The following is a 26,307-nucleotide window of genomic DNA, read 5'->3' as shown; positions in this document are numbered from 1 at the left end:
CAAGAGGTTAAATAACTTGCCCAAGACCACATGGCTAATAAACTGTGAAACCAAGATTTGAACCCAGTTAAGCCCATTTTCTTAACAGTTGTGCTATATCCAGTCCCATTCACAATATTTTTAGCTGCCTGCATGTCATCACTGAATATAAAATTTATTTTCTTTCCCCACAAACTAGATCTTGATATTTTTTCAGTTTTTCATTCGTTCAACTAGCACAGTGTATCATGTACCAATACTGGAGATTCAAAAATGGTAGAAACAGTTCCCGAGCTTAAGAAGCTAACACGCTACCCAGGGAGACAGAAACATAACTACAAAGCAATGTTGTAAACACTCTCATAGATGTATATTTACGGCATAACAGAATGTTGAAATGGAACTAGGTTAGTGTTGGATTTGGTTAAGGTGCCAAGAAAATAGGTAGCAACTGCTCCACATTCCAAAGAGAGGTGATGGACCAACTATAAGGACTTAGCAAAAGAGGCGGTAAAATGGCTTAGCCACTTACTCAAATTGAGAGCACACAAACTTGAAGCTGAAGTATGTAGGTAGCTGGAAAGCAGAGAGATGATTCATTTAGAGAGGGTTGTTGGTGAACTGTGGGTCACACCCATGCCCTTGTCAGGGGAGGAGGGGAGGGTACCTTCCCCTTGCCTCAAGCCTGGTGCTCAGGACTTCAAGAACACCCCTTGGAAGGAATGCTGTAAGGGCTTAGACTAGTGCCTGGGGCTGCCTGGCAGGTAGCTGGGTAACAAGAGGGCTGCACTTCAAAGTAATTAACTTCTCTTCTCCCAATGATGGATTCAAGGTGAATGTTTACCATAGACTAGAACTGGGCCCATGCACACAAGAGGCAGTCTGGTTTGTCTAAGATCCTGCCCCCAAGGTCTTCCTGGAGGGGCAAGGACCCTTAGAAGAAAGAGGCTGAGGTCATGAGTCAGAGGCCCAGTGGCTAGGAGTAGAAGTAGACATGACCTGAGAGATGCATTGGGGAGCTACAGGTGAGAAATCCCCAGTTCTGGTGAAAAGTAGGGGCATTTCCAAAGAGCTTTTTGGTAGAACCAAGAGAGAGCCAGCTTTGATCACTTGCCAGACCAAGGGATCAATAATTCCAGCTTACAGCGTCTGCCTCTTGATTCTTCTCCTGCCTCCTGACCCAGCCCCGGGTGGTTCAGAGGCTAAAACTCATGGCGGTTAGTGAGGAGGGAGAAGGAGCTGACCTCTATCTCTATTCCTACTCAGCAGACCTAAGCTGGAGGAGAGAAGCTATGGGCGAAGCTTGGAGTTTGCATTATTACGGTGAACTGTGTGGTATTTGTTATGGAACGGAGACTGGGGACTAAAGTGATTGATTGCTTTTTTGGTCTATCAGTAGTCTTGGGACCTGCCTTAGGTTTGTGCAAAAAGGATAGAGATTTAAAAAGCTGTCTGAGTGAATGCGAATGGTCACTAGTGAGGAAGAAAGAATGTTTTTTTGGAGCCAGTCTCCAACCTCAAGTCCTGCTTATTCAACCTCATGGTTACAGCAGCACAGAGAGGAGCCAGACGTTAACTATGCAAAACTTCACCCAGACAATGACATTTGAACTGGGCCCTGAAGGATGCTGGGGAATGACTAGGCATAGAAAAAAGAAAGGTGGAAAAGCATGTCTAAAGGGGTGGGAGTGTGAAATTCTGTGTTGTATTTGTGAGGCTGGCGCACAGGGGAGCAGGAGATGAGGATGAAAAGTTAGGCTGGGCCGAGATTGGAAATGGCCTTGAATTACATGCTAGGGAGTTTGGCTTGTCTCCTCTAGGCCTACACAGGAAGCCATCAAAGGTCTTGAGTATGGAGGGTGTATGATGTAATTTCTTTTAAGGAATGACCTTGTCATTTTTTGTCACAGGCATCCCTTTGTATGATCCTTGACTCCAACATCCTCGTCACAGGAAGTCTGCTACCATGAGACTGTTGATTTCTCTTTCTTTAGTGTCCCCCTGTTCTCACTCTATTTCATCTTCCCTATAGGTTACTACAAATGCCTCCTACCTCCATATGGAAAATATTTTAATACTCTTTTCTCCTTAAGTTCACTTTAGGTCAGCAGTGGTGGACCAGTAACTATGATTGTGAAAATAAAATCAGCTGCTGTAGTGTGGAAGAAAAGGAAGCAACCACTGCTTGGTCTGAACTTACTAAATTCTGATGTATCAAAATCTGTCACCCAGAGAAAGGAATATATAGTACAAATGGAATAAAGCTGGGGCAAGATCAAGAAATACAAGAAAAACAAGAATCTTTCAGCCTAGAGCCAGAGAGTGATGGTGAAGAAAATAGGCAAATAAATTAACAAATAGATGATGGGAAGAAACACAGGACCAATAGGGAGCATGTCAGTTTATATTTACTACTTGTAAGAGCGAAGTTATGTGGAGCTGAGAGCAAGAGTTCTGAAGTTGGATTCCTGTATTTGAACCCTGGCTCTGCCACTGGAAAAGGGGCATTCTGGACAAGTTACTCAACACCTCCATGTCCACTTTCCAAATCTGTAAAATGGGGCTAATAGAGCACATTTTTATAGGTTTATAAAGATCAACTATATGAGATTATACATATATAATCTCACACGCACATCTGGAATAGCAAGTCCCTAGAATAATAAGTGAACGATAAAAAGTAGCTGTTGGGACTTCCCAGGTGGCACAGTGGTTAAGAATCTGCCTGCCAATGCAGGGGACATGGGTTCAATCCCTGATCTGGGAAGATCCCACATGCCGCAGAGCAACTAAGCCCGTGCGCCACAACTACTGAGCCTGTGCTCTAGAGCCCGCGAGCCACAACTACTGAGCCTGCGTGCCTAGAGCCCATGCTCTGCAACAAGAGAAGCCACTGCAATGAGAAGCCCGCACACTGCAACAAAGAGTAGCCCCCGCTCTCTTCATTCGCTCGCTGCAACTAGAGAAAGCCCACGTGCAGCAATGAAGATCCAATGCAGCCAAATAAATAAATAAATAAATGAGGAAATTGTTCACGTTCAGAGCAATTAAAAAAAAAAGTAGCTATTATTATTTAACCAAAGAGTATCCTATCTGTGCTTGGACACTTTTCCTGGAATAAACTCTACTTTGTAATGACGCACACTTTCTTGATTGCTGTTAGACTCGATCTTCGATTTAGTTAAGATGTAAACATCTTGGAGAGTTTTAATGAATATAGAAAAGATAACGTACAGGTTGAACAAACAAACATTACCCTCAAAACTAAAAAGTCCAAAATAAAGCAATGTTCAAAACATGTCCTATGACCAATAGGAACACCGAGATATGCTTTCTAATTGGTTGTATTCGGTTTTCATCTCAGAGGCCACCCAGTAAAGGAACAATATTTGGTGGAGAAATTGCATACAATTTAAATGAACAGTTTTTATTTCTAGAACTCCAAATCACTTGGCAAAAGCAATATTTTCATGCTTAGATGTTTGAGGCAAAAAGCAAAAGGTCGGTCATGCAAATGAGTTAAAATGACAAACTCTTAGATTTTATCATTGCACTTATTTGAAATTTTAAAAAGAAATATCAGAGGGACTTCCCTGGTGGCCCAGTGGTTAAGAATCCACCTTCCAATGCAGAGGATGCGGGTTCGATCCCTGGTCGGGGAACTAAGATCCCACATGCCGTGGGGCAACTAAGCCTGCGTGCCACAACTACTGAGCCTGCACGCTCTAGAGCCTGTGTGCCACAACTAGAGAGCCTGTGAGCCACAACTACTGAGCCCACATGCCACAACTAGAGAGAAACCTGCGCGTTGCAACGAAGAGCCCTCCTGCCACAACGAAAGATCCTGCATGCCGCAACTAAGACCCGATGCAGCCAAATAAATAAATTAATTAAAAATAAAAGAAACATCAGAGAAAAGCTTCTACTTGATAGCCAAAGACCCTGGTATAAATCATTACTACAATGACTTTTTTCTTAGTAGGCCTAGGTAACTAGGCAAGTCTCAAACGTGTGATTAGCAAGCTTATGAGTAAGATGAGAGACCACAAAGCAAAAGTATACTCCACACAAAGTTGTAATTTAAGTAACCATTACTATGAAGCAAAACCACACTTCATGCATTTTTATCATGGGTGGTACCAAAGTACAGTGCATTAAGGCACCAAAAAGCTAATTAGATTAGTATAATGATGACTTACAAAACAAGGCATAAAAAGTACATTTATATAGTAAAGGGAACTGAGACCAAATAATCACCAATGATTATCACGGGAAAAGGATGTGAATCCCAGGCCCTGAGGTCTCCATGTGTTTCCTGGGTTTCTTCTTGCCAATGTTGAACAGTGACAACAGAAATACTTCTCTTAATCAAGTAGTAGTGGGATATGACATGGGATATCCTTACAAAGGTTCTTTTCCATACCCATACGAAAGGCATCCATGGACTCTCTTTAAAGGAACCAAAGTTTTAGAGTCTTAGTCAAAACCAATTTCCATAAGGTTTACTGGGTGTTTTCTCATGCTGAGCAAAGATGATGCCTGTTCCTAATGCTAGTCAATTGGTGTAATTTCATCAACTTAAAACAAAACATCTAGAGTTTGATTTGTTAAGCAACAAGTTATTGTGTCAGGGGAGTTTCCTAAAGAGGTGAAGGTTTTCTAAATAATCTGGAACCATTTTGAACCATGTTTCTAGAATTCAAATAAATTATTAAAAGGAGATGAGCATCTTAGATCTTTATATTCTGCTTGGGACTCCTCCTGTGACCTCACCCCCATGCAGCACAGGACTTTTTTTTTACCAGTGAGTCACATTTTAAAAAATTCTCCAATCTGCATCTGTATTTTATTTGTATATACTGGAAACTAGAGAGAGTCCAGTTGAGGGTCTAATGGTATTTTAAAATATTGCCTAGGCACAATTTCTTACTCTACACACTCTCTGGACAGACAAGCCCATGATTTCAATTCTCATTCAAAAGGTTGATAATTGCCAATTTTGGATCTTCCTCTGAGTTTCTGATCCATACATCTAACCTCCCACCAGATGTTTCTTCTTGCCTGCCCCCAGGATTATCAAAATCAACATGTCCAAGGTGAATTCAGCTCCTGTAATCCTGTTCCTCTTCCTGTTTCCTGTTTCAACAAATGGCATCGTTGCTGAAACAACGATGCCCAAACCTTGTCCTTGACGCCTCCTGCTCCATCATCGTCTCAGTCAGTCCCCAATCTTCTCCATTTCCTCCTACAAATCTCTGAATCCATCCATATTTTCCCATCATCTCTCCCCTACTTCTGCTCAATGTGATCGCCCATTGGACTACTGTTTGCAGCCTTCTATTTGGTTTTCCTGTAGGCACTCTTTCCCTTCCATTCTGTCCTCCATCCTCGAAGGGATATTTCAAAACTCAGATCTAATTATCTGACTCTTATTCAGAGTACTTCAGCGACTCCCTATCAACTTCAGGATAAAGTTCAAACTCTACAGCAGCTTTCAAGACCTTTAAGGTTTCATCACTGGCCATATCTTCAGACTTTATCACAAGTCTCAACTCAAAATCTGTTAGACAACTATTTGGAACATTGTCCAAGGCCTCTGCTTTGTGCTATCACCTTACAGCCTTTATGTATGTGATTTATGATTCTAGAAACGCTATTCCTCCCTCCTGGCCAATTTGAAATTACCCTTCATTCTCTGCTTGGATCCCTATTCTCTTGGATAGTCTTCTTAATCCCTCAGGTCTGGATTTGGTACTGTATGTTGTATTTCCACAGCACTCTAAACTTTCCCAGCAAATCAACAATGATGCTATTTTGCACATGCATGTTGACATGTCTAACTCCCCCACTAAACTGACAGCCAGTGAAGGGAAGAGACATATCTGCCTTTTTGTGGTTATATTCTCTAGGTTCAGCCCAGTACCTGGCACCATGGATTCTCAAAAATACTTGTTAAAGGGATGAATAAATGAATGATTTTCCATGCTTACAAGGGAGGATAAAGTAATATGACCTATTCTTTCAACAGCGGCTTTAGTAAAACTGTTATCTTTGTACAATTTGGTTTACTGAGCTTTAGGTTTTAGAGGAGAGGAGAAGGAACAAAAGAGAGATCAAACCTTCACTGTAGCTCCTGGGAAGAAAAGCCAGTTGCCCGTGTCTATTGGATCCAGATTATCTTCTAAAACAACTTGTCTGTGAGCTGAGTTGATGACCAGGACGTTATCTAAAGCCCAGCAGGCTTCATATACTTCACCTACTCGGAGATTTTCCTGCTTCCACTGAAACTGGACGTTCTCCCCTTTGGCGTCTTCAGGAAGGTAGAGGATATGGATGATTGTGCTGACATTGGAAGGGGCCCTGGAGAGATGAGAACTGGTGTCACAATAAAGTTCAACAGTGTCCACTTTACTTTTCTTATAGATCCTTTTTGTTTCTTAATTAAGACTGTGGTTTTCTTATCTTAAAAATATTGTACACATTACAGATTAAATACTTACAATCCCATACCCCTTAAATCTTTTAATACATGCTGATTATTAAGATGTTCGTATTGAGTGATAAAAGTTTAAATATTAAATGTCTTAATGAGCTTTACGTTTAACACAAAGCAGGCAGTAAGCATATTCAGGCAAGCCAGTAAAGGGATAATTGAAGAGAAAATGGTACACCACTGCCATGGCTCCTGTAAAAAATCAAAGTGTATCCAGCACAGTTTTTTGTGAATGGTAGACACTCAATCTAAAACCATATACTTGGGACTTCCCTGGTGGTCCAGTGGTTAAGACTCTGCACCTCCATTGAAGGGGGCACATGTTTGATCCCTGGTCGGTGAACTAAGATCCCACATGTTGCGAGGCCAAAATAAATAAATTAATTAAATAAAAGCGCTTAAAAAAAATAAATTAAAAAAAACCATATATTTTTTATGATACTGAGAAGAAAAAAAGGAGAAAAACTATAACATTATCTTAATTTTAATTCTTACTTTGAAATTTTGCATTTATTAGAGATCATTGTATGCTATATGTTTCATAATCAGTCTTTATGTAATAGTTAATTTCTAGTAACCAGATACATTTTTGTTTTGAAAATGTCAGATTTGCCATGAGAATTAAATGCTCTCATTTAGAATTCTTTAGAATTCCATGCAGACCGGTCTTTAAAAACATGATATAATTTAACATGATTTTTATATTACATCTGTTACATCTAGGTCCTTTTGCTATATAATATTTTTATTAAACATTTTATTCTACCAAAGTAGAAACCTGCTACAGTAAAAATGATGGCTTTAGCCAAGATTAAAAGTAGTACCAAAATACAAACTAGTAGTAGTACCCAGGGCTTACTATAAATCAGTTTTGAAAGGACTAGAGAAAAGCCATATTTTTCACTCACCAATGAAGCACATCTAAATCCGTAGAATTGTCTGTGTAGGTTATGAATGGTGTACCTCACCTTTGGTGGTAATCAATTCCCCTTTCCTTTAAAATATTTAATGATGACTATGTTTTTAACTTCAAAAAGAATTTAAACTAATGAAGATGCTACATTTTAGTTTTAGGAAGTGATTGAAAATATGTCCACTCTGATCAATAATGGTAAATTTGCATTAAATGAGTGTGATAGTTTGGTGCCTGGACTAAAATTGAAAGTCTCATTTAGTGAAAAATAAATGGAATCAGCTGAGTGTGATCTTTATATCTTGTAATTAAATGTGTACACTCACTATTTGTCATATCAAAAGCATGTAGCTGTTTTTCAGCAAGAAACGCACTACAATTTATCTAAACTATGGTATATAACTATTAGAGAAAAAAATGGAGGCATGAGTAAAACTTCCAATACTTATGCTGCTTTGCTTAAAGCCATTTATATAAATCAGTATTTAATATGAATGCATTTTCATAACAACTACTAGAAATTAGAAGGAAGAGCAAAATGCTCTGTTATAAAATTGGTAACTGGCACAGCATGTCAGAGCTTGGCTTGTACCAGGTATCTATAAATAATATCTTATCCTGCCACAGAGGGAGACAATCTATTAAAATCCATGAGTTAGAATCACTTTCTCAGTTTTTGGTTAGACTAGAGCTTGAACGTGTGAGACTTTTATTTTTATTTGAAATACTACTAGAAACTTTGGACAGATTGGTTTAATATTAAAGACTAAGAACCTAATATTTATTCTTCTCCCCCAAACAAATCACAATTCTTTCAATATGGAAAAACGGTAAGGAAAATAGTGTGAGAAAAAAGAAAACTGTCACAGAACTGATGGAAAATGTTCTACGTGAGTCATGCTAATTTAAGAACTAAACTGATCAGAATAACCACTTAATAAAATTTCAAGGTATTTTTTCCTTTAAATACCTCACCATACCTGAAATTAAGCACCCATTTTGAATTTTATTTTATGATTTAAACTACACAGAAATAGTTAACATAGTTTGAGTTTTGCTAAATTTAATCAAATATTTTCAACCTGAATGAGCTTCTCCCTCTTTAAGCATCAACCTAATTTTCTTATGAAGGGATTTTTTTTTAAATAAAGAAAATGTAATAAATGATTACAAGTCGCATCACAATTATGACAATAGAATTTTAGAACTGGCCTTAGGGAAGTTAGAAGGAAAATGACAGAACTAGAGATTAGATCCAAGAGGCTATTAACTCATTATCATCACAGACTGGAAGGAATTTAGGTGGTAATCTGATATATTCCTAGGCCTATAAACCAGGCCACAGCCAGGCCACCTAAAGAGACGGGTGGTGCTGTTATTTTGTGGAGAATTCCATCAGAAAGGTTACTATCTCAAACGTACTTTTACCAAAAGTAAATAGTTTGTTATAGCTACTACTGACAGTGGTAAGTATTGAACGGAAAATGACACTTTTAACAATACCTTCTTCAAATAGAGCAGGTAATAATATGTGCATCAATGTAATTCAACATAATTAACAACCAGAGTACTTTTAACCATGAGGCATAAAGCCAGTGGTAGAATGAAGGTAAACAGGGAAGCAGAAATCCACCTACGTCAAAATTTATGAAGATACTTTAAATGATAACAAACCTAATTTTCTCAAGCTGAATCCAGTCCACAGTATTATTCTTGGCATATGACACAATGATGCAAGGGTCTGAATAACTAAAGCGACATGAACCTGAACCTGTAAATAGCAATAACAATAAATTTCAAAGTTAATACAGTGTAATTACATATTATCCTTCCTGATAAATACGCTAGATAATTTTCTAACCACTTAGATAGTTATCTGATCATTTCCCCATTCTTCTAACTCTGCTAAAATTTCTTGTAATCTGTTCTGATAAACATTATTTGATAAATAATTTTAAGAGTTGAAAAAAGGTAAAAAAGGTAAATTTCAGGTCTCTTTAGAAATACATGAACTTCTAAATTAAATTACAATGTAAGCATTCAGTTCTATGCCAAGAAATATCTAAATATTATAGAATGATTAATATGGATCTTACAAGATAATATCAATAATGATTGCATTTAATGGCATGTAAGTCATTCAGTTGTATGAAGAATAAAAATAGCATTCTTCTTCTGTGTGTGTGTTATTTAAATGATGAGGCAGTATGTGAGAAACTAAAATACTGTAAAGTAAATTCAAGTACTAAATGAATGAGAACTATTAGAGATATGATTGATATTATTCTACTGCAGCCCAACATTAAAGATTTAAAAGACAGACATTATGTCCCATTGTGGACATCCGGTCATTGTTTTTCACTATTATTTTCAATACTGGAGATATGACTACCAAAGAAAGTTTTAAAACTCTGATAAGAATTTGTTTTTACATGTTCAATGAATACATACAAGAAAGCACAATTTGACTGTAATATCAAAGATCTTCATAGATTCCGAAACCAGCCATGAAACATAAGCCAGGAGTTTACTGTAACTCGATAGCAGGGTTTTTTATACTATGTTAAAACAAATGAACCAAAATACAAAGAAATAGCGCAATTTATTTTTAACTTTCATCCATCTGCTAGAGGAGCCTTGGTTTCAGCAAATGGCATCTGTTGATGGTTTTTACATTTGTGGTACTCAGGAGTTCCAAGCTTTAATCAAACTCATTTATTTTATTTCAGTGGTGTTTAGTACAACACCAGTTAGTGTGCAATTGCCAAAGCTGGCAGTGTGCTAAAAAGGCCAAACAGCAGTTTTCCTAGATTTATTCGCACAGCTAAAATGTAGATGAAAAAGCATGAGAGAAGGCTACTGAAAGGAAAGTTACACAGCAACCCTGAGCTCAAACAGAAACCTACTTTATGCCATTCTGATCATTGTTAAGTTCCACCTTTCTTAAGCAGCTGCTTAAAATAAATATCAAACTGTGGCGCCGGAAATGGAAACAGGCAGGATTATGTGAGACAAACTTCAACACAAACAACTATGAGGTCTGGCAGACAATCTGTTTTTTCAAAAGACAGTTCAAACTAGCCTAAAGAATGTAAATGGTATTTATGTGCTTTCTTTGTGTCTTATACACCATAAGTACTTAAAAGCAAATGTATAAGGTGAATCCCAAAAAAGGAAAGGATAGAACAAATGATAACCAAAAAATGTTCCTTACAGAAGCAATTCAGTGGAAATTATTTACAAATTAAAAAAAGAGAAGGAAAGCTGATAAACATGAAAATAAAAATGTGTCTAAATATGACCCTGATGACCAATATGACCCCTCTCCTGTCTATTTTCTTATGTTACCATCTCAGTGTTGCGAGAATAAGTTTACTATGCACCCATAAAACAAAAAAGGCACCTGGCCGGTGACTCACTTTTCCTTAGTCATTAAACTCTTTTGTACCTAAACTATTAATATCTTCTGAACTCATCTCCTCCTCACTATTGTCAATGGACTCTCAGTAGCTCTTGCCAAAACTTTTTAATAATGATTAGCTGGTCTCCCTGTCTTCAGCCTTACATGTCCTCATCCAGCCCCACTCTTGCCAGTGCTCTTCCTACAAGTGAACTGAATTGTTACCTCCTTGCTTATAATCCTTCAACAATTTTTCAGTCCCTTCAGGATAAAGCAGTACTTCTACCCCAGTGAGATAAAGGTGCACAGTTTCTAGAGACCAAATGTGTACCCTGGAAAACAGAACTAGCCCAGGGTTCCCATGTGAAAAGATAGCTCAAAAGCCACAGGGGCTCCCAACAAAGGAGTGGACGACTAGAAGACCAGGACTGAGGTGTGCGGTACGAATGGATGCCAGAGGAGAGGTACTGCCCATGCCAAGGGAACTTCCCCTCCTGGAAGAAGCGCCACCCAAGACAACCAGTCGGCTTTGGATAGCTGCCTCCCTCTGGGACCACTCCCCATCAAACTACCATCCCAAATGGTGCCAAGCCAGTGAATAAATGATTCTCCATGCCCACTCCTAATACAACGGTTCCACATAGACTGGGTGAATTTCTTCTTCACATAAGCCCTTCTGAATTGCAGCCCCACTGTCACATAGACTTCTGTCAACAGAATAAGATTTCCCCTTGCCCAGGTTGACAAGGGTTGCTTGACTCTGTCTGTGATAAAGGGAGGAAAGAGTTAATTTACGTCCACGTGCCCAGGTGCCTAACGCCACCCCCAACTCCCTGCTCCCAGATCCGGTGGTGCAGAGCTATCACATACCTCAAAGCACCTCTGATGCAGTGACGAGACAATAATGAGCAGGTGCCACCTACAACAGGTACTTCTTTCTTTCCCCTCTTAAATCGAAGATCTTTAATTGCCAAAGCTGATATTTAAAACCAGAAAGGAAAGACAAACCCGAGTGAAAAATGCAAAATGTCCTCTCACTTGCAGATCCATTTTCTCTCCTTCAGACCACTTCCAATGTAATTGTAATCCTTCACTCTAAAGTAGTAATTTTGCAAGGATTTAAACAATTGCTGAAGGAGGGAAGATAATTTAGAATCATGGTTATAAAAGTATGGCCTGAGAACCATGATGAACTTAACCAGGTCTAAAAATTCAAACTCTTTCTTTGGTTCTTACCGACAAATGAGGAAATTCCATATATTTTCATTTTTACCCACATCAAGGATACAAGTAGCCTACAAAGTGATTAAGGGTTCCTAAAGTTTGATACTCATAGATAAAACTGATGAACTTCTAGAACTTACTGAGGACCCCCATCTAACAGTCTAGGATATCTGGCTCCAGTGTAGAGCTACAAACACCAGGATTACTGCAATATCCCCAGTTTGGGGGAGGACAGGATATTTTGTGTTAAAGGTACCTCATGAATGTTGTTTCCAGTTGGTCTTGGTTGTCAATTCTTGATTTTAAATTGACAAATAAATTGATAAATGATAAAGATAAACCTACATTAATTTACTGTAACTGTCATTTACATTATTATTGATTATTTAGTCAACCCCATAGTACATAATGATGGATACTTTTTTCAGCAACATTTCTGGCCTATTATTGGCTTACAGTTTGTCCTATGGCTTAAGACATATATGCATTGCAATATAACTACAAGCCATCTCTACTCCTCTGCTAAAGCAGATATCTACATAATGCCTTGAAACTATCTTGCAACAAAACCACCTTTCATTGATGATGTCCTGAATTTGTGCTATTGAATTTGTGCCTATGAATTTATGCTATTTAAATAACTTGCTCTGCATTATCAAATTATGTATAAAAATACTGGGTTATTTTTTAAATTTTTGGAATTTTAACATACAATCATATGTCTAAGTTCATTCTTATTAGGTTAACAATGCACCGTGTATAGTTAAGAAAAACAGAGACCCAGACAGTAATGCCCTCATCTTTTCAACCACTGCACCAGTGTTTTCTGCCTTCCTCCTGTTATACTGGATGAAGTGTTTCTGTTCTTACCAATGGTGAACCTTCTCATGTGGTCTAGATCCTATCTTCTGTTGTTCTCTAAGATTTCCCCTCTTTCTCTTGTATCACCAATTTCTGCCAATGAGTTTCCTGGATCATTCTTATTGTCATACAAACATCATAGAAACATACAAAGCATCTCCCATCTTAAAAAAGTTTTTTTTGATGTCACACCCCTAACTTCTGTTCCTTCCAATCCTATTTTTGTTTCCCTTTATAGCAAGACTTCTCAGAAGGGCTGTCCAGTGATTGTCTCCACTTCGTCACATCCTCCGATTCCCTTTCCCTTCCACCCTGAAACTGCTCTTGGTTAGGTGGCTGGGGAGTCCGTGTTGCCAAGTCAACAGATCATTTCCCCATATTCAGGTTACTTGACTTCTCAGCAGGATTTGTCACCGTGTATCCCTCTTTTTTTCTTGGATACTTTCTTCTATCTTCTACCACCTTCTTGATTTTTCTCCTGCTTCACTGACTGCCGCCTCTCAGTCTCCTTTGTTGCCCTTTTCCTTCTTGATCTCAAATTGTTTTGGTAGCTTTCTCTTCTCTTATCTACATTGCCTCCTTTTACTTTGAAGCTTTAAATAATATCTATAACAGATAATACCCAGAATTATATTTTCCATTAGATCCACACTTATAGATCCAACTGCTACTCACCATCTCTAATGGACAACTCAGACTCTTTAAGTCAAAATTAGAATTATTGGTTTTCCACCCCCCAAATATCTAGGATACCCTTTTCATTTCAAGTGACACCACCCCAGATGCTCAAACAAAGCACTAGGTGTCATCTTTGGTTCCTCCCTTTGCTTCATTGCCCACTTCCAACCCATCAGCCTGGGAGTTCTGACTCCAAAATATTGTTCAGCTTCTATCCCTCTCTACTGCTACCACCTTAGTCAAGTCAGGGTCATGTCTCGGTGGTTTTCTTACTCCCTTTTTTATCCTCCTGTAATCCATTCTCCACACAGCAGTAAGAGGTCTTTCAAAAACAGAGGAGTCTTTTAAATTGTTTTAGCGATCATGCCATTCATTCCTGACTTAAAACCCTCTCAACGCTTCTCAGCCCACTAGGAATAAAAGGTTGAGCTCCCTCCGTGACTTAGAGCTTCCCTTGTACCACTCTTCTTGTTTACTGTGTTCCAGACACTGTGGACTTTCTTTCTCCTCCCTGAACACTCCATCTCAGGGCTTCCATGCCTTCTCTCTGCCTACAACAACACTGATTATGTCAATTTCCTCATACTCTATTCTCTCCTCATTCCATTCATATCTTTCCCCACAGACCACCCCTTGGCTGGGTCCATCTTCTCTCTTGGGGTTCTGTGCAAACATCACCTCCTCAAAGAAGCCTTCCCTGCACATTCAATCTAAAGAACTCCAGTCCCCAGTGTCCAATCACCCTCCATCTTATCACTCCATTTTAAGTAATTCATAGTACTTATCACTATCTAAATTTACCTTATTTATTTACTTGTTTACTTGCTCATTGCCCATCTCCTGTTAGAATGCAAGCTCCATTGAAGGAGGGACTGTGTCTGTCTTGTTTACTACTTGTGTCCTTGGTACCCAGAATAGTGCCTGGTGCACAATAGAAGCTCAATAAACTCTGGCTGGATCATAAGTAAGTTTGCTGTAATTTGCTTATTTTAAGTTCTCCATTTCTTTGTTTTTACTGTGTTATATTTATACTAGAAAAGGGAACTATAACTGTAGATCGATGGGACTTAAGGACTTTCGATTTGCCTGAATTGGGTCAAAGTGAAAAGGCATCTGAGAGCCGTGCTGTAGAATATCTGGACTTTATGTATCCTTACCACAGATTAACTTTGGTACTGTTGTATAGTCAACAGGGCAATAATTCCCCCATGTTAATTAGAAACTGCCCTTAGATGACTTAGATGGTTACATAATCCAGTCTGCTTTTAGAATAAAAATATCAGAGACAGATCACATGAGTAATCATGGTACATTTTTATCAGCCAGATAAAGTAATGTGACGAATAAGGATAGCCAGATGAATTATTTTACTTATTAGTAAAGCCTTATTATAATGGCCCAGCATAATTAAAAATAAGCAATTTGCAAAGTCATACAAAGTACTCAAAAGCCACACAGAATATCATCCCCAAGACACATGTTCTGACCTCTCCATCAGGAATCATTTTCTACTGCATTAAAAAAAAAAGAAAGTTTCTCGAATGTAATGTCTTCTTAATCGTAAGACATTACCTTGTCCTTTCAAGTTGATTTATTTTGTTTCTGTTTGAATATTTAACTAGATTAATACCCTGTTCTAAGGGAGAAAACCCACTTTTATGTCTAGGAAGAAACCTAATAAAATTGTAACCTTATAGAAAAATGTTACTCTAAATTGTAATGTTATAAAATCTTTGATGATAGGTACGTCTTATCATCATATAACCTTATCATCACATAGCCTTAAATAGATCTTATTTTTCTCATATGAAGGAATTCTATATGATAATAAATTCAATGCTTGTTAGTATTACCGATAATTCTATATAATTTTTTAAACTTCAGTTTTTAGAGTGAAATTCCCTCTGATATAAGTTATCTTCCAGAGAGAAAGTATGTGTAGGGGTTAGGAGAGTGAATGGTGGGGGCAGGCTGCCAGGTTTGCAATCTGGGCTCTGACACTTTTTAGCTGTATGACCTTGGACAAGTCACTTATCTTTTCTGTGTCTAGTTTCTACATTTGTCAAATGTGAATAATAATAGCAATCACTTCACAGAACTGTTGTGAAGATTAAGGCATTAACGCATTAAAAGTGCCTAGAAAACAAATCTTGGTCCACGTTAAGAGATTTCAGGTATGATTCAGTATTTTTGTTTCATTTCATAAATTCATTTATCCCAGAAAAAGGAGCAAATATTTGTTCATGGGCTAAATATTAAGTTGAATTACTGCTTATCAAAGAACTTATGGCACATTTTTCCCCCATCGATTCTTTCGTTTGGGGTTATTTTCCAGCTCTTTAATGGAAATGCTGTAAGTTCAACCTGGAGATGAAAGCTGAGACCCAAATGAGTAATCTACCTGTTTGTTAGCATCACTGTAAATGTGTTAGAGGGGAAGAAAGTTGTCTACTTGATAAGAAAAAGAAGGCCCTTTGGGATCAGTATAATGAAATAAACTTTATAAGGTCTTTACAATTGCTAGAGTGGAAATTTGATTTTGCACTTCCTAGCATCCAAAGAAAACAGAAAATCTGATCAAAGTTTTAGTAGTACCACAAAGAAAAAAAATTCTAGTAACTCAAGAGAACAATTAAGGTTTCTATGAGCAGAGAGGTACTACTCTGTGCATGTCCACTTTATAGGTAAGGGCACGGAGGCAAAGAGAGGTTAAGCGATTTACGCTAGACCCAAATGGGATTCAGATTTGGGTAGACCAGAACCCATGCCTTCAACCACTTCACTATACTCCTTCTGGTGCATAAAGCACACTTTTAAAAAAACAGACAAACAGTGCTTCATTTTCACATGGTCAGAACATGTTGGGACAGGCTTTTGTGCTTCTGCTTCTACTCAGGCTCCTGACTTGAGCCAGATGGTCCTTTTTTTGGTAAAATCTAAAGGACTGAACCACCTCTAGCCTCAATATCAGGTTTACTTGGGCATCACTTTCTCTGCAGGCTCCCTGCCCATTCCCCTCCTTTCCCTGCCCCCATAGCCAGTCACCCAAATCTGCGGACCCTCCTCCTGCAAATTTATTGAATCTATGCCTTTATTTTACCTTCACCACCACCTCCTTAGATCATCTCTCACCCAGATCACTGTGATAACCTCCTATCTGGGCACTCAGAACAAACACAAAAGGTATTGTAAAGAACACTTTTTTGTCATTTGCTTGAAAAATCTATAGAAAGGCATTTAAAAGAGATTTTAAAGAATAGTTGTATTCCAAAGAAGTAAATCCTAACACCTCCCAACTCAGAAAATTTTAATTATGTGGAAAGCATTAACCTGATATAATATTACAATCAGGATTAAATTTAAGATAACAGTGTAATCCACATTTGTATCCTAAATAACGCATTCCATAATATCTTGTAAATCTGTTTCTGAAATAATCATTTTACTATAAGGAAACAATTAATATTTACAAATGTAAAACAGTGCCTAGTACTTCTTATTTAAAAATAAAGAAATAAGAAGAATGGCAAAGCTTATTTCTAAAAGGTTGCTTCCTTTCACTGTTAGAGAGACTCGTCACTATGATTCTAAGAAATATTTTTTTGTAATCTCGGTTTGATCTTTGAACCACTTATTCAATTTAAAATTGCAACTAAAATTGGTATCAACTTTTATCCCCCACCCCCCCCCCCCGTTCTATTTAAATAGTATCATTCTTAGTATAATTTAGAAAACAATAGATAAATAACTTTCCACTTTTTTTATAGGGAGTCAGGCCAAGATGATCAATCTAACAGTCAATCAATCAATCAATGAGTCAATCAATTATTAAAAATATTTCTTATTTCTGAGGTACATTGGAACTCAAAAGCCTAGTTATTTTCTCGTGATTCAGTCCCACTTCTCTTGACTTTGGCTGTCATTCAGGAAAAACTAGGAAATGTATACACTTTGAATAGCCTTTCCCACTTAAGAAGTAAAATATCATTTAGAACTGACATTTACATAAGCTGTGTGGTGACCCCTTAGCAGTCCACATGGCTCTTATGTTGGCCGTTCCTTCTGCCGGGCTACCCCTCCGAAACAATTCAAGCCTTTGATCAATGGTTACATCCTCAGCGGCTGCCCCCTGGCTGCCTCCAACAAAATGCTACTCCTCATTTGCTGACCCCTGATTAATTTTCTTCATTGCATTCATTATTCCCTGACATTCATTTGTTTGATATTCATCAGCATGTCAGCCCTATCAGGGCAAAACTTTTGTTTTGTGAATCCTGTCTCCCCAGTGCCTTGAGAGCTACTTCACACAGAATAGGAGCTCAGTGAATAGTTGTTGAATGAACGAACGAATGAATGAATGAATGCAATTTAGGAAGCACTTTAAACTCTAGGAAGAAAGTCTTTTGGAAATGCAATGATACCATTATTATTATTTTTGCTGTTACTGGCTCTTTTGTAGCATTTCTTTTCAGCAGGATAAGGAGATGGAGGTGATTTATAGCCTCTGTCCACTAGCACAGAGACTGTCACTCTTCTGGGAAAGCTAGAGGGGCAGCACATTTGTTCTCCGATGCTGAGAATTGTTAGGGTAACAACACTGCATGGTTTGGCTGATGCTGCTTTTCTGTTCCTCTACTTAATATCTTTCCCTGATGGCAAAACAGGCTACAAGTATAAATTAGCTACAATTGGTTGAATAAAGGTATCAAAGGCAACTACTGTGATATTTCTTGTGGGGCCCCCCCTGAACTAAAACAGAAAACATCATAACCATATTTTCAGACAAAATGTATTCCTGGTTAACTCATAGTTCATTCTTGTCACCCAGTTCTAGGATTTAGGACTACAGTGGGAAGACATTTAAGAGATCATGAAGATGTACACTCTCACTTTACAAACAAGTTGTCAGGGGTTCACACAGGCTCCACCACTTCCCCAAGGTTACACGACAAGGCCAGTTGGCAGAGAAAGGACGATATGGCCCGACTCCCAATCCAGTGCTCTTTTCCCTTCCCCATTTATATCAACAACAAAAGTTGTTTATCAACAAAAATGAGTCACAAAGACATGGAAATATTCTCAATGAAAAAAATACATGGCTTAAAATATCTACATTGAAAAAATTTTTTTTCTTATTTTGCATTAATGACTATTATTTACAGGGAATCAGAATACTAGGTGGAGCAGTGTATAGAAATCTCCATGATTCCTACATACGACCACTGAGATAGGCAAAAGTAATAGAACATTAAATAAAGGGAAGGTGATAGGATGTGATTGGTATTTGGAAGGGAAGTTGAGGCTTTCCCATGAAAGAAGTGTGAAAATGACAATAAATTTATTATAAGAATGTAAACACATCTTTATCAGTATAACATCGATAAATATAATGTTCAATTATATACACTAACATGTTAGTGTAGACAGTGGACAGGGTAGACAGAAGTGGATTTACGATGAAGCTCATGAAGCTTAAGCTTCAGGGCTCTGCACTTGGATGAGCACCTTCCAAGGCCCTGGGAGGAACTCTAGCAATGTGTTCACATGACCATGTTTTATAACATTTGCAACCGATTGAGACTGCTGCCTCCTTTCTTGACTACTGCCTCACCATGTTACCCTCATGCCAGGTGGTGTTGGAGTGGCCATGGCAGCTTTCGGGATCCGGCTAAGGGGAAGTTGAGTTGGAGATATGTGTGTGTGATACAGTTACATAGTTATGCAGGTCACTTCTATTCCACAGTGCAGTCATCCTCAGCGTAGAAAGAGCTTCTAGGAACACGCCTACCACCCACTGTGATGAAGTACCTATGTCATCATGACTCAAGAACAGTGGGAATAAACTGTTCAGTGAGTGACGTCAATTCAGAGTTGCTAAGATTGGTCACTGTGCAAGAGAAGTCAAAATGCCCTGAAGTCTTGTAGTTCATACATGAAAGAAATTAAGACAGAGATTTTTACAATTTGCTAATGATCCTAAAAACGTACATGATATACCAGTAAGGAATTGTGAAGGTAAGATGTTAAATAAATGAAAAAAAAAACTCTGATCCACCAAGCTAGAGGCAGAATTATTTTTCTAGTCTCTAAATAAAAATATTATAGAATTGTCATATGCAGAGGCAGTTTAAGAATATGCACCCAAAAGTTGTAAGGAAAAGAGTATTTCAGGTAGTTAACAAAGACGTTATGTTATATTTTTGGATTTTGTGATGCTTGTGGTATTGTCAACTTCTAAAGATTTGTAATTTGTTGTGATTTCTTTTCTCATTCTAAATAAATATTCACATTTGTACCTAATTTTGAATGTGTAATTTTGTATTCTTTTCCTTAAAGACAACCTAGCCCTCACCCAAATTGTGTAAGGTTCAAACATGGACCCACAAAACCTAGACCCACCCCTGTACAGAGCATGCCCTGAAGCGTGTTCCTGCACATTTCACGAATGTCTTAACTCACGTGGGAGCACCAAGGTCCAGATTACATGGTTCACTTTCCACTTTGCTTAACATGGCACATTCCAGTGACAAATGTATTGCAATGCAGGACAACAATAAAAAGAGAATGAGAAGATATGATTCTTGAAATTATTTTCCTTCTCTATTACTTCAGGCAGATCTGGCTCAATTAAAATATTCTTAAAAGGAAACTATCACATTACAACTAGATTAGGATGGATGAAATGACTTGTAAGTAATTGTTTGCTTACATAAGAAACATGCCATTCATTTTTGGACTGTGTTGGAGACCACCTGAGTGAACCTCAGGAGCTCAAAAAAAGCCAGTGAGAACCTGTACCTTCCAGGATTTACTAAGTGGAGTGTTTCTGTGCAGTGCTGGTCGAGAGGCTCTTAAAGGGCTGTTAGAGTTTATAATGCCAAGAATACACAAGCACATGAACAAGTACCAATTATGTGCTAATCAAGGAAGCCCATATTAAGCACACTGAAAACCTGTTCATTGTGCAGTAGCCCATTAACCATAATGTACACGCCCGGAGGAGACGCTAGGGAACTTCCTAGAGTCAGCAAATTTCCCAAAATTCACAAATAAACTTCTTCCTTTCTTCTCATCTCTCTTGGGTGGTTGCCATAAAAATAAACAACTTAAAAAATAGCTTGATTTAGTATAAAATCAAGACTACTTAAAAAATAGATATATTAGTCATTTATTCTATTAAGAATTCAAGAGTTACTCCCTTTCTCAAAATAACAGTCATACAAGTCCATAATCCCTTAAGGTAAGATAAACTTCAGGATCCAAATTACTTGCTTCTTTACTTAATTTACAGATTTCAGAAAGGTAACATGGTAAATATACCATATGTTATGCGACATCCCCAGCAAGGTCTGAGGCAATACCCTATAATGAAACATATTGATATTTCTACAGTGAAATACATGAAGATTCACATAAGTAGTATAAATAAAGATTATAAATAGCCTTAAATCATTTCAAGTCAGGTCTGGCTGCCAAATGAATTCAGGCCATGGGAGGCTTTGCCATCACATAAATATAAAAAAAAAAGGTTTGTGGTTTTTCCGAGAGCTTTTTATTGTAATATGGAATTACAGATTAGGAACTGTGAGCCTGTGTCTCCAGTAGCCCTCTCTATTTCTTTATTTCTTTTTACTTTTATAGTAAAAGGATAAATCAATTGGTTTTAGTCTCCCAAGCCCAGGGTAGTTTTATTCTTATTTGGTTATGCCCTTCTTCACAAAGCCCCAGACTTTTCAAAGTAAATCAGAACAGAAACAATAGAAGGAGCTACTGCCTCTTGGGGGTTCGGTAGTGGTTGCCGGGAGCAGGTTCTTTCCTCAAAGCTCTGCCTGAAAAACAAGCTGCCTTTTTAAATGTGGCACAGGGCCACAGAAGGACAGAAGTGATCTCGCAGATTTATAGATGGGGAAAAGCACTGCCAGAAATCATGCCTCTAGATAGTGGAGCGGGACCCATAAATCCTGAAGGCTCGAGGAGTGTCTGGACAGAGCCCTGCTGAGGATTCTTGCAACCCAAGTGCTGCTGCTGCCCTTACTCAAAACTCAGACCTCAGAGACAAGCAGGGCGCCCAGAGCTGCGTGTAAACAACAGCATTTGATATAGAAAGTTCATAAAGTGATGAAATCGATGTAATCAGGCTACTTAGAACTCCCTGCTAGGACTGAAGCAAATCTTAGCAGAATCAACACATCCTTTCATCTTTTCAAGGTAGATAAATGGAGGACAGGGCCATTAACTAGAGGTTGCAGTGAATGGAAAGAGAGAAAGAGATGAACGGGGAACTTTTAGAGAAGCTTTTAAAAGCCAGACACTGTCACTCCCAGAGGATATTACATGTTACTGTAGGCTAAGGCATTCAACAAAGGGACTTGCCTCATTCTATATAGTGAAAAATGTGATGAGCAACATGAAGATATTGGTATAATAAGCAGTTCTGGCAATTATCTATATTTTTTCCCCCCCAGAGAGATTTTTAAGGACAGTACTACTCACTACAGAGAAAATGTTCATTGTATCCAAAAGCACTGAGAAACACAGTAAAAGCTTATTTGCTACCTGGCAATTCTTCTTCTTCTAAGTAATTCTGCCACAAGCAAGTCATGGACCATTATTATACAGATGATCAATATTTTGATAGTTTCACAAACTTCTGCTCAAGTATTTCACTGGAGGCAGCTGTGCATGTTTATTTTCCAGTAACAACAGTGATTATACTATACTTAGGTTTTTATTTCCTTCATTACCAAGTCTGCCAGAAAAATCCTAAGGGCATTAGCTCTCTCAGACCATGGCATCAAAACAACCTACCATAAGTAGAGCAAAATCTTTATAATACGGCCAGTCTAGAAGTACTACCTAATGCACGGGACCTAGATTGTGACTGCCGGTTTTAAGCAGGTAATGCTGTAATTTCCAGGATAACCAGTTTTATATATTTCTTAGTTTTCATGTTTTTTTTATTCCTCTTCTAGTAGAAAAACCTAAACTTGATAAGATTTTATGTACCTGTTCATACTATTTTGTAATGTGGCACATCTGTATAAATCTGTTTCATTAGTTTATAAATTTTGTAAACACTGTAAGCAAGTTTGTCCTCTAGCAGTGAGTTAGCTTCTTGCCTGGTGTACCCTTCGAAGTCAGTTGTTTTGGTTACCTATTACCTTCATGTACCTTAGGTATCCACAGAGTACTTGGATGCTGTTCTTGGCTGAGCACCAGTCTCCCTGGCTCCTCTGAGGCATTCTAGTAGCTGCTGTCCCCACGTCTAACCCTGCCCACACATCCTGCCATGCAGCACTGCTTCAGGCTCATAAAATACAGGCTCAATGTGCCTGGCCTGTGCCGGCACAGAGACAGCAGCTCATGCCTTGATGAAGTTCAGACACTGTAGCCAAAAGGGAAGCAGTCTGATTTGTGGGTAAGAGGCAGGGAAGGAAAAAATGGTTACTGTATCGGATAATGCTTTGTGGCAGCCCAGGCGGGACGCATCCTGGGGCTTCTCAGTCCCAAATGACAGGGATGGGAATTGTGACTGAAAGGAGCCCACAGATATTACTTTAATTAAGAACAATTCCATTCCACACAAGAGGAAATTCTCGAATTACTCTGTCAAGAGCAAGTGAATTCAATTTTGGTAAAATATGATGACCGAAGCTGAGATAAATCATTATTTTATTAATAGAAACTGTCGGTTTAGAGAAATCAACATGTCCAAAATCTGCGGCTGCCCCAAAAGATCAATTAAGCAATTATTTGAATATGAAAATCCAGAATTTATGTCTATAACTCTGTTTTGCCCACCAGAAAATACCTTTGGGGGGAATTTAGCATATTTTTAAATGAAGAAACATATTTCAAGGATAGTGTTGTAAAAAGGACCATTATATGAAAGTAAAATTTCCATTTTAAGCATCTACTAAAAACTGATATTAAGGATTAAGAGAGGTCAAATAAAGTAACAGTAAAAAAATCCTCACAAATATTCTATATTTATGCTATACATATGCTAAAAACACACTACCTTGAATGAAACTCAAAAAACCTCTTTCATAAAATATAGAAAAAGAACCAGGTTTTAAAAGCAACTCTTCTTCCCCTTATGTTTTATATTTATTTTTAAAATGAGGCTACTAGTAATAATTTTTGTTTTGACTGACTTTATTAGTAAACAGGCTATTAGATCTGCAAGCCTTTCCTTCTGAAAAAATGTGACAGTATGTGATTTTTTGTACTTAATATTTTGCTCCTTAGTCACTTCCTTGGCTGAAATTCCCAAACCTCATTAGGTGACTTCTTTCAGTTTATGGCAGATGGACAATGACCACAGGATATAAAATGAACAGCTGTCCTCCTCCCCTTTGTACCTTGTTCCCTTTCATTCCTATTCCCCATTCCCTCACTTCCAAAATATTTGTATTTTTTCCTTTTTCCTGCCACTCCTATAAGAGAGAAAGGGACCAATTCCCTCCTGGTTTATGGAACGCCATGTCATTTCCAACCAATTTCAGGTGCCCAGCCCTTTGCAAGTTCCCTCCCAAGTCCACAACATAGAGGTTTCATCAGATCTTATGTTGAGAAAAACACAAGGAAGACAAATGCAAAACGTGCCAGGCTTTGCCAGGTTCCCTGCTGAGCAGCCCTCTGTTCCCTGGGGTGGAGGCCATAAACCGAGCGCCAGTGCTCAGGCCTGGCTCATTTTCTAGGAGGACTGATCCCCACCTTTGGCAGCAGGTGTTAAGTAACGTCCCTCTCCACCCCCAGCAATCTGGAGACTCTGCATTACCACCCTTGTTGCAGTTCGGGCTTTGACCTTGGTCTCAAGGTCTTAGAATGGCCACTGCCTTATCTTCCTGAAGGGAGCCATCGCTCTAACCTTCCTTGTGACGCTGACTCTCTGGGGCGGTACCACACCTGCTCTTGTCAGTCTCCCTCCCAAATGATAAAGTCCTGCCTTTGGATCTCCCTCTTTCCTGGACTTTCCGACAGGCTGCCCTCTCACCCTCCTCTGTGGTCTGTACCCCTCCGTTTCTTCTCCCACGTGGACTTCCCCTCCCCCACCTCCACCTATTTGATAACAAACTCCTGGAAGCCTGGGCAGTTTCTTAGATTTTGCTTTCCCTACAGTGGATGTATTCACATCCTAAAGATCTGTGATAAAAGAATCCTTGATCAAGAGTCCTTGATTGATAAGAAAGTGAAAACTGCTGGCTCAGACCAGGTTTTAATATTGCTCATGGATTTCATTCAGCACTCTCCCTTGCCTCAGCAGTCAAGAAGGGTCTAGTATTGAGCGCCAACGTGGAACCTCACTAAATCTCTTTCCTAACCTAAGAATAGAATTCAATTCAGTTCATATTTATTTAGTTGTAGTCGTGAGTAAAATTCTGCCCTAAATACAAAGAGGGATACTTGTACACTTCTTAGTCCTCACGGAACATTTAAGCTATAAAGGGTGAAAGTGGATGTGCATAAATGGCCAGAGTATAAATCAACGCAGAGTGAAGTAGGCATCATAAAATAAATACAGAGGAAGTGGGGATTCAGAGATATGAGGGTGTGGCAATGAGATGAGTTTTCATGGAGGAAAGACCATTTAATCTATATCAATGATCAATTTCTTCTCATCCTATTGTTCACTGTTTTATCCCTTCTACTAGAACAGCCTTCAATAAATATTAGTGAAACATATTTATGAATGAATTATTAATATTTATTTTTAAGCCTCATCAAGATGAGTGACAATGAAATAAATATTTCAAAAGAGAAAGGGTACAGTATCTTTCCAACTGTATTTTAATTCACGTGAAGACAACTCTTTAGTTATCAGTTTCAATAATGCAAAGACATAATTAATCTCAACAATCTTTGCCAGAACCTTATACTTAGTAGCATCTTACAATATTTCAGAATATTCCCCTTTATTACATAAGATAGGACTTAAGAACTTGAGGTGAGGTGGACTTGAAAAATATATAAAGTTCATATAAACTGGTCTTTTAAATATACATTCCCTAAAAAGGTCAACTCCAGGATGAAGAAGAAGGATAACCTGAACTAAAATCAGTTCCAAACTTTAATTATTAAATAGATAACCCAGAAGTGTTCCATATATAAATATTTCAATTTTTGTGTTAATATAGATTCCTGAAGATCTAAAAATTAAGTAATAAACAAATCTTATTTTAATATCTTTTATATCCAAGAATCTTAAACTCAAATAAAACATGTATTTAACCTTAAAAGCACATGTGTTGAGCTAATTTTACCATTAAAATTTTCTAAACTTCTGTTTTTATTTATGTATGTTTTGAGCTCAAGTCACCAGAGATTTTGTTAGCCTCACACTCAGAGATTCCCGTGTTTTCAAAAGAGTTTTTCACGACTTCATAATAAATTCCCCAAGGTCTTACTTACTTATCCAGGAAAAGTGACTCTTAAAAAAAAAAAGAGTCTGATTTAGAAATATATCTCAGGATATTCACAGAGGAAATGAGCAATAATTCCTACCAAGATATAAGAGGGCTCAATTTCTCCTCCTTCTGAATTAGCTGTTCCAAGAGTTGAGGGACAGTTTCTCTACTGAAATCAAGTTCTAAGTAATTAAGATGTCTGTGAATCAGGCTTGAGGGAAAAACTTCCCTCATGCTAAATGCAATATAATACCTCTTATAAGTGGCATTTTATTCATTACATCTATTTGAGAAAGATCTCTTTTCTTTTACAAAGCAATCTTCCAATTCAGCAATGAATACCTCTAAC

At 38.1% G+C, this 26,307-nt stretch overlaps 1 protein-coding gene across 1 annotated transcript in view; it reads right to left on the bottom strand.

Moving 5' to 3' along the window:
- RELN (reelin) overlaps positions 1-26,307 on the bottom strand; it is a 523,882-nt gene that overhangs the window by 216,028 nt on the left and 281,547 nt on the right. The window contains exons 9-10 of the mRNA XM_068549918.1: positions 9,060-9,156; positions 6,099-6,339 (exon numbers count right to left, since the gene is read on the bottom strand). Coding sequence (XP_068406019.1) covers positions 6,099-6,339; positions 9,060-9,156 — 338 coding nt within the window. The remainder of the gene's footprint in view (positions 1-6,098; positions 6,340-9,059; positions 9,157-26,307) is intronic.

Source organism: Eschrichtius robustus, chromosome 8 (assembly GCF_028021215.1).
Source record: "Eschrichtius robustus isolate mEscRob2 chromosome 8, mEscRob2.pri, whole genome shotgun sequence".
Taxonomy (NCBI): Eukaryota; Metazoa; Chordata; class Mammalia; order Artiodactyla; family Eschrichtiidae; genus Eschrichtius; species Eschrichtius robustus.
This window is presented reverse-complemented; position numbering and strand designations above follow the sequence as displayed.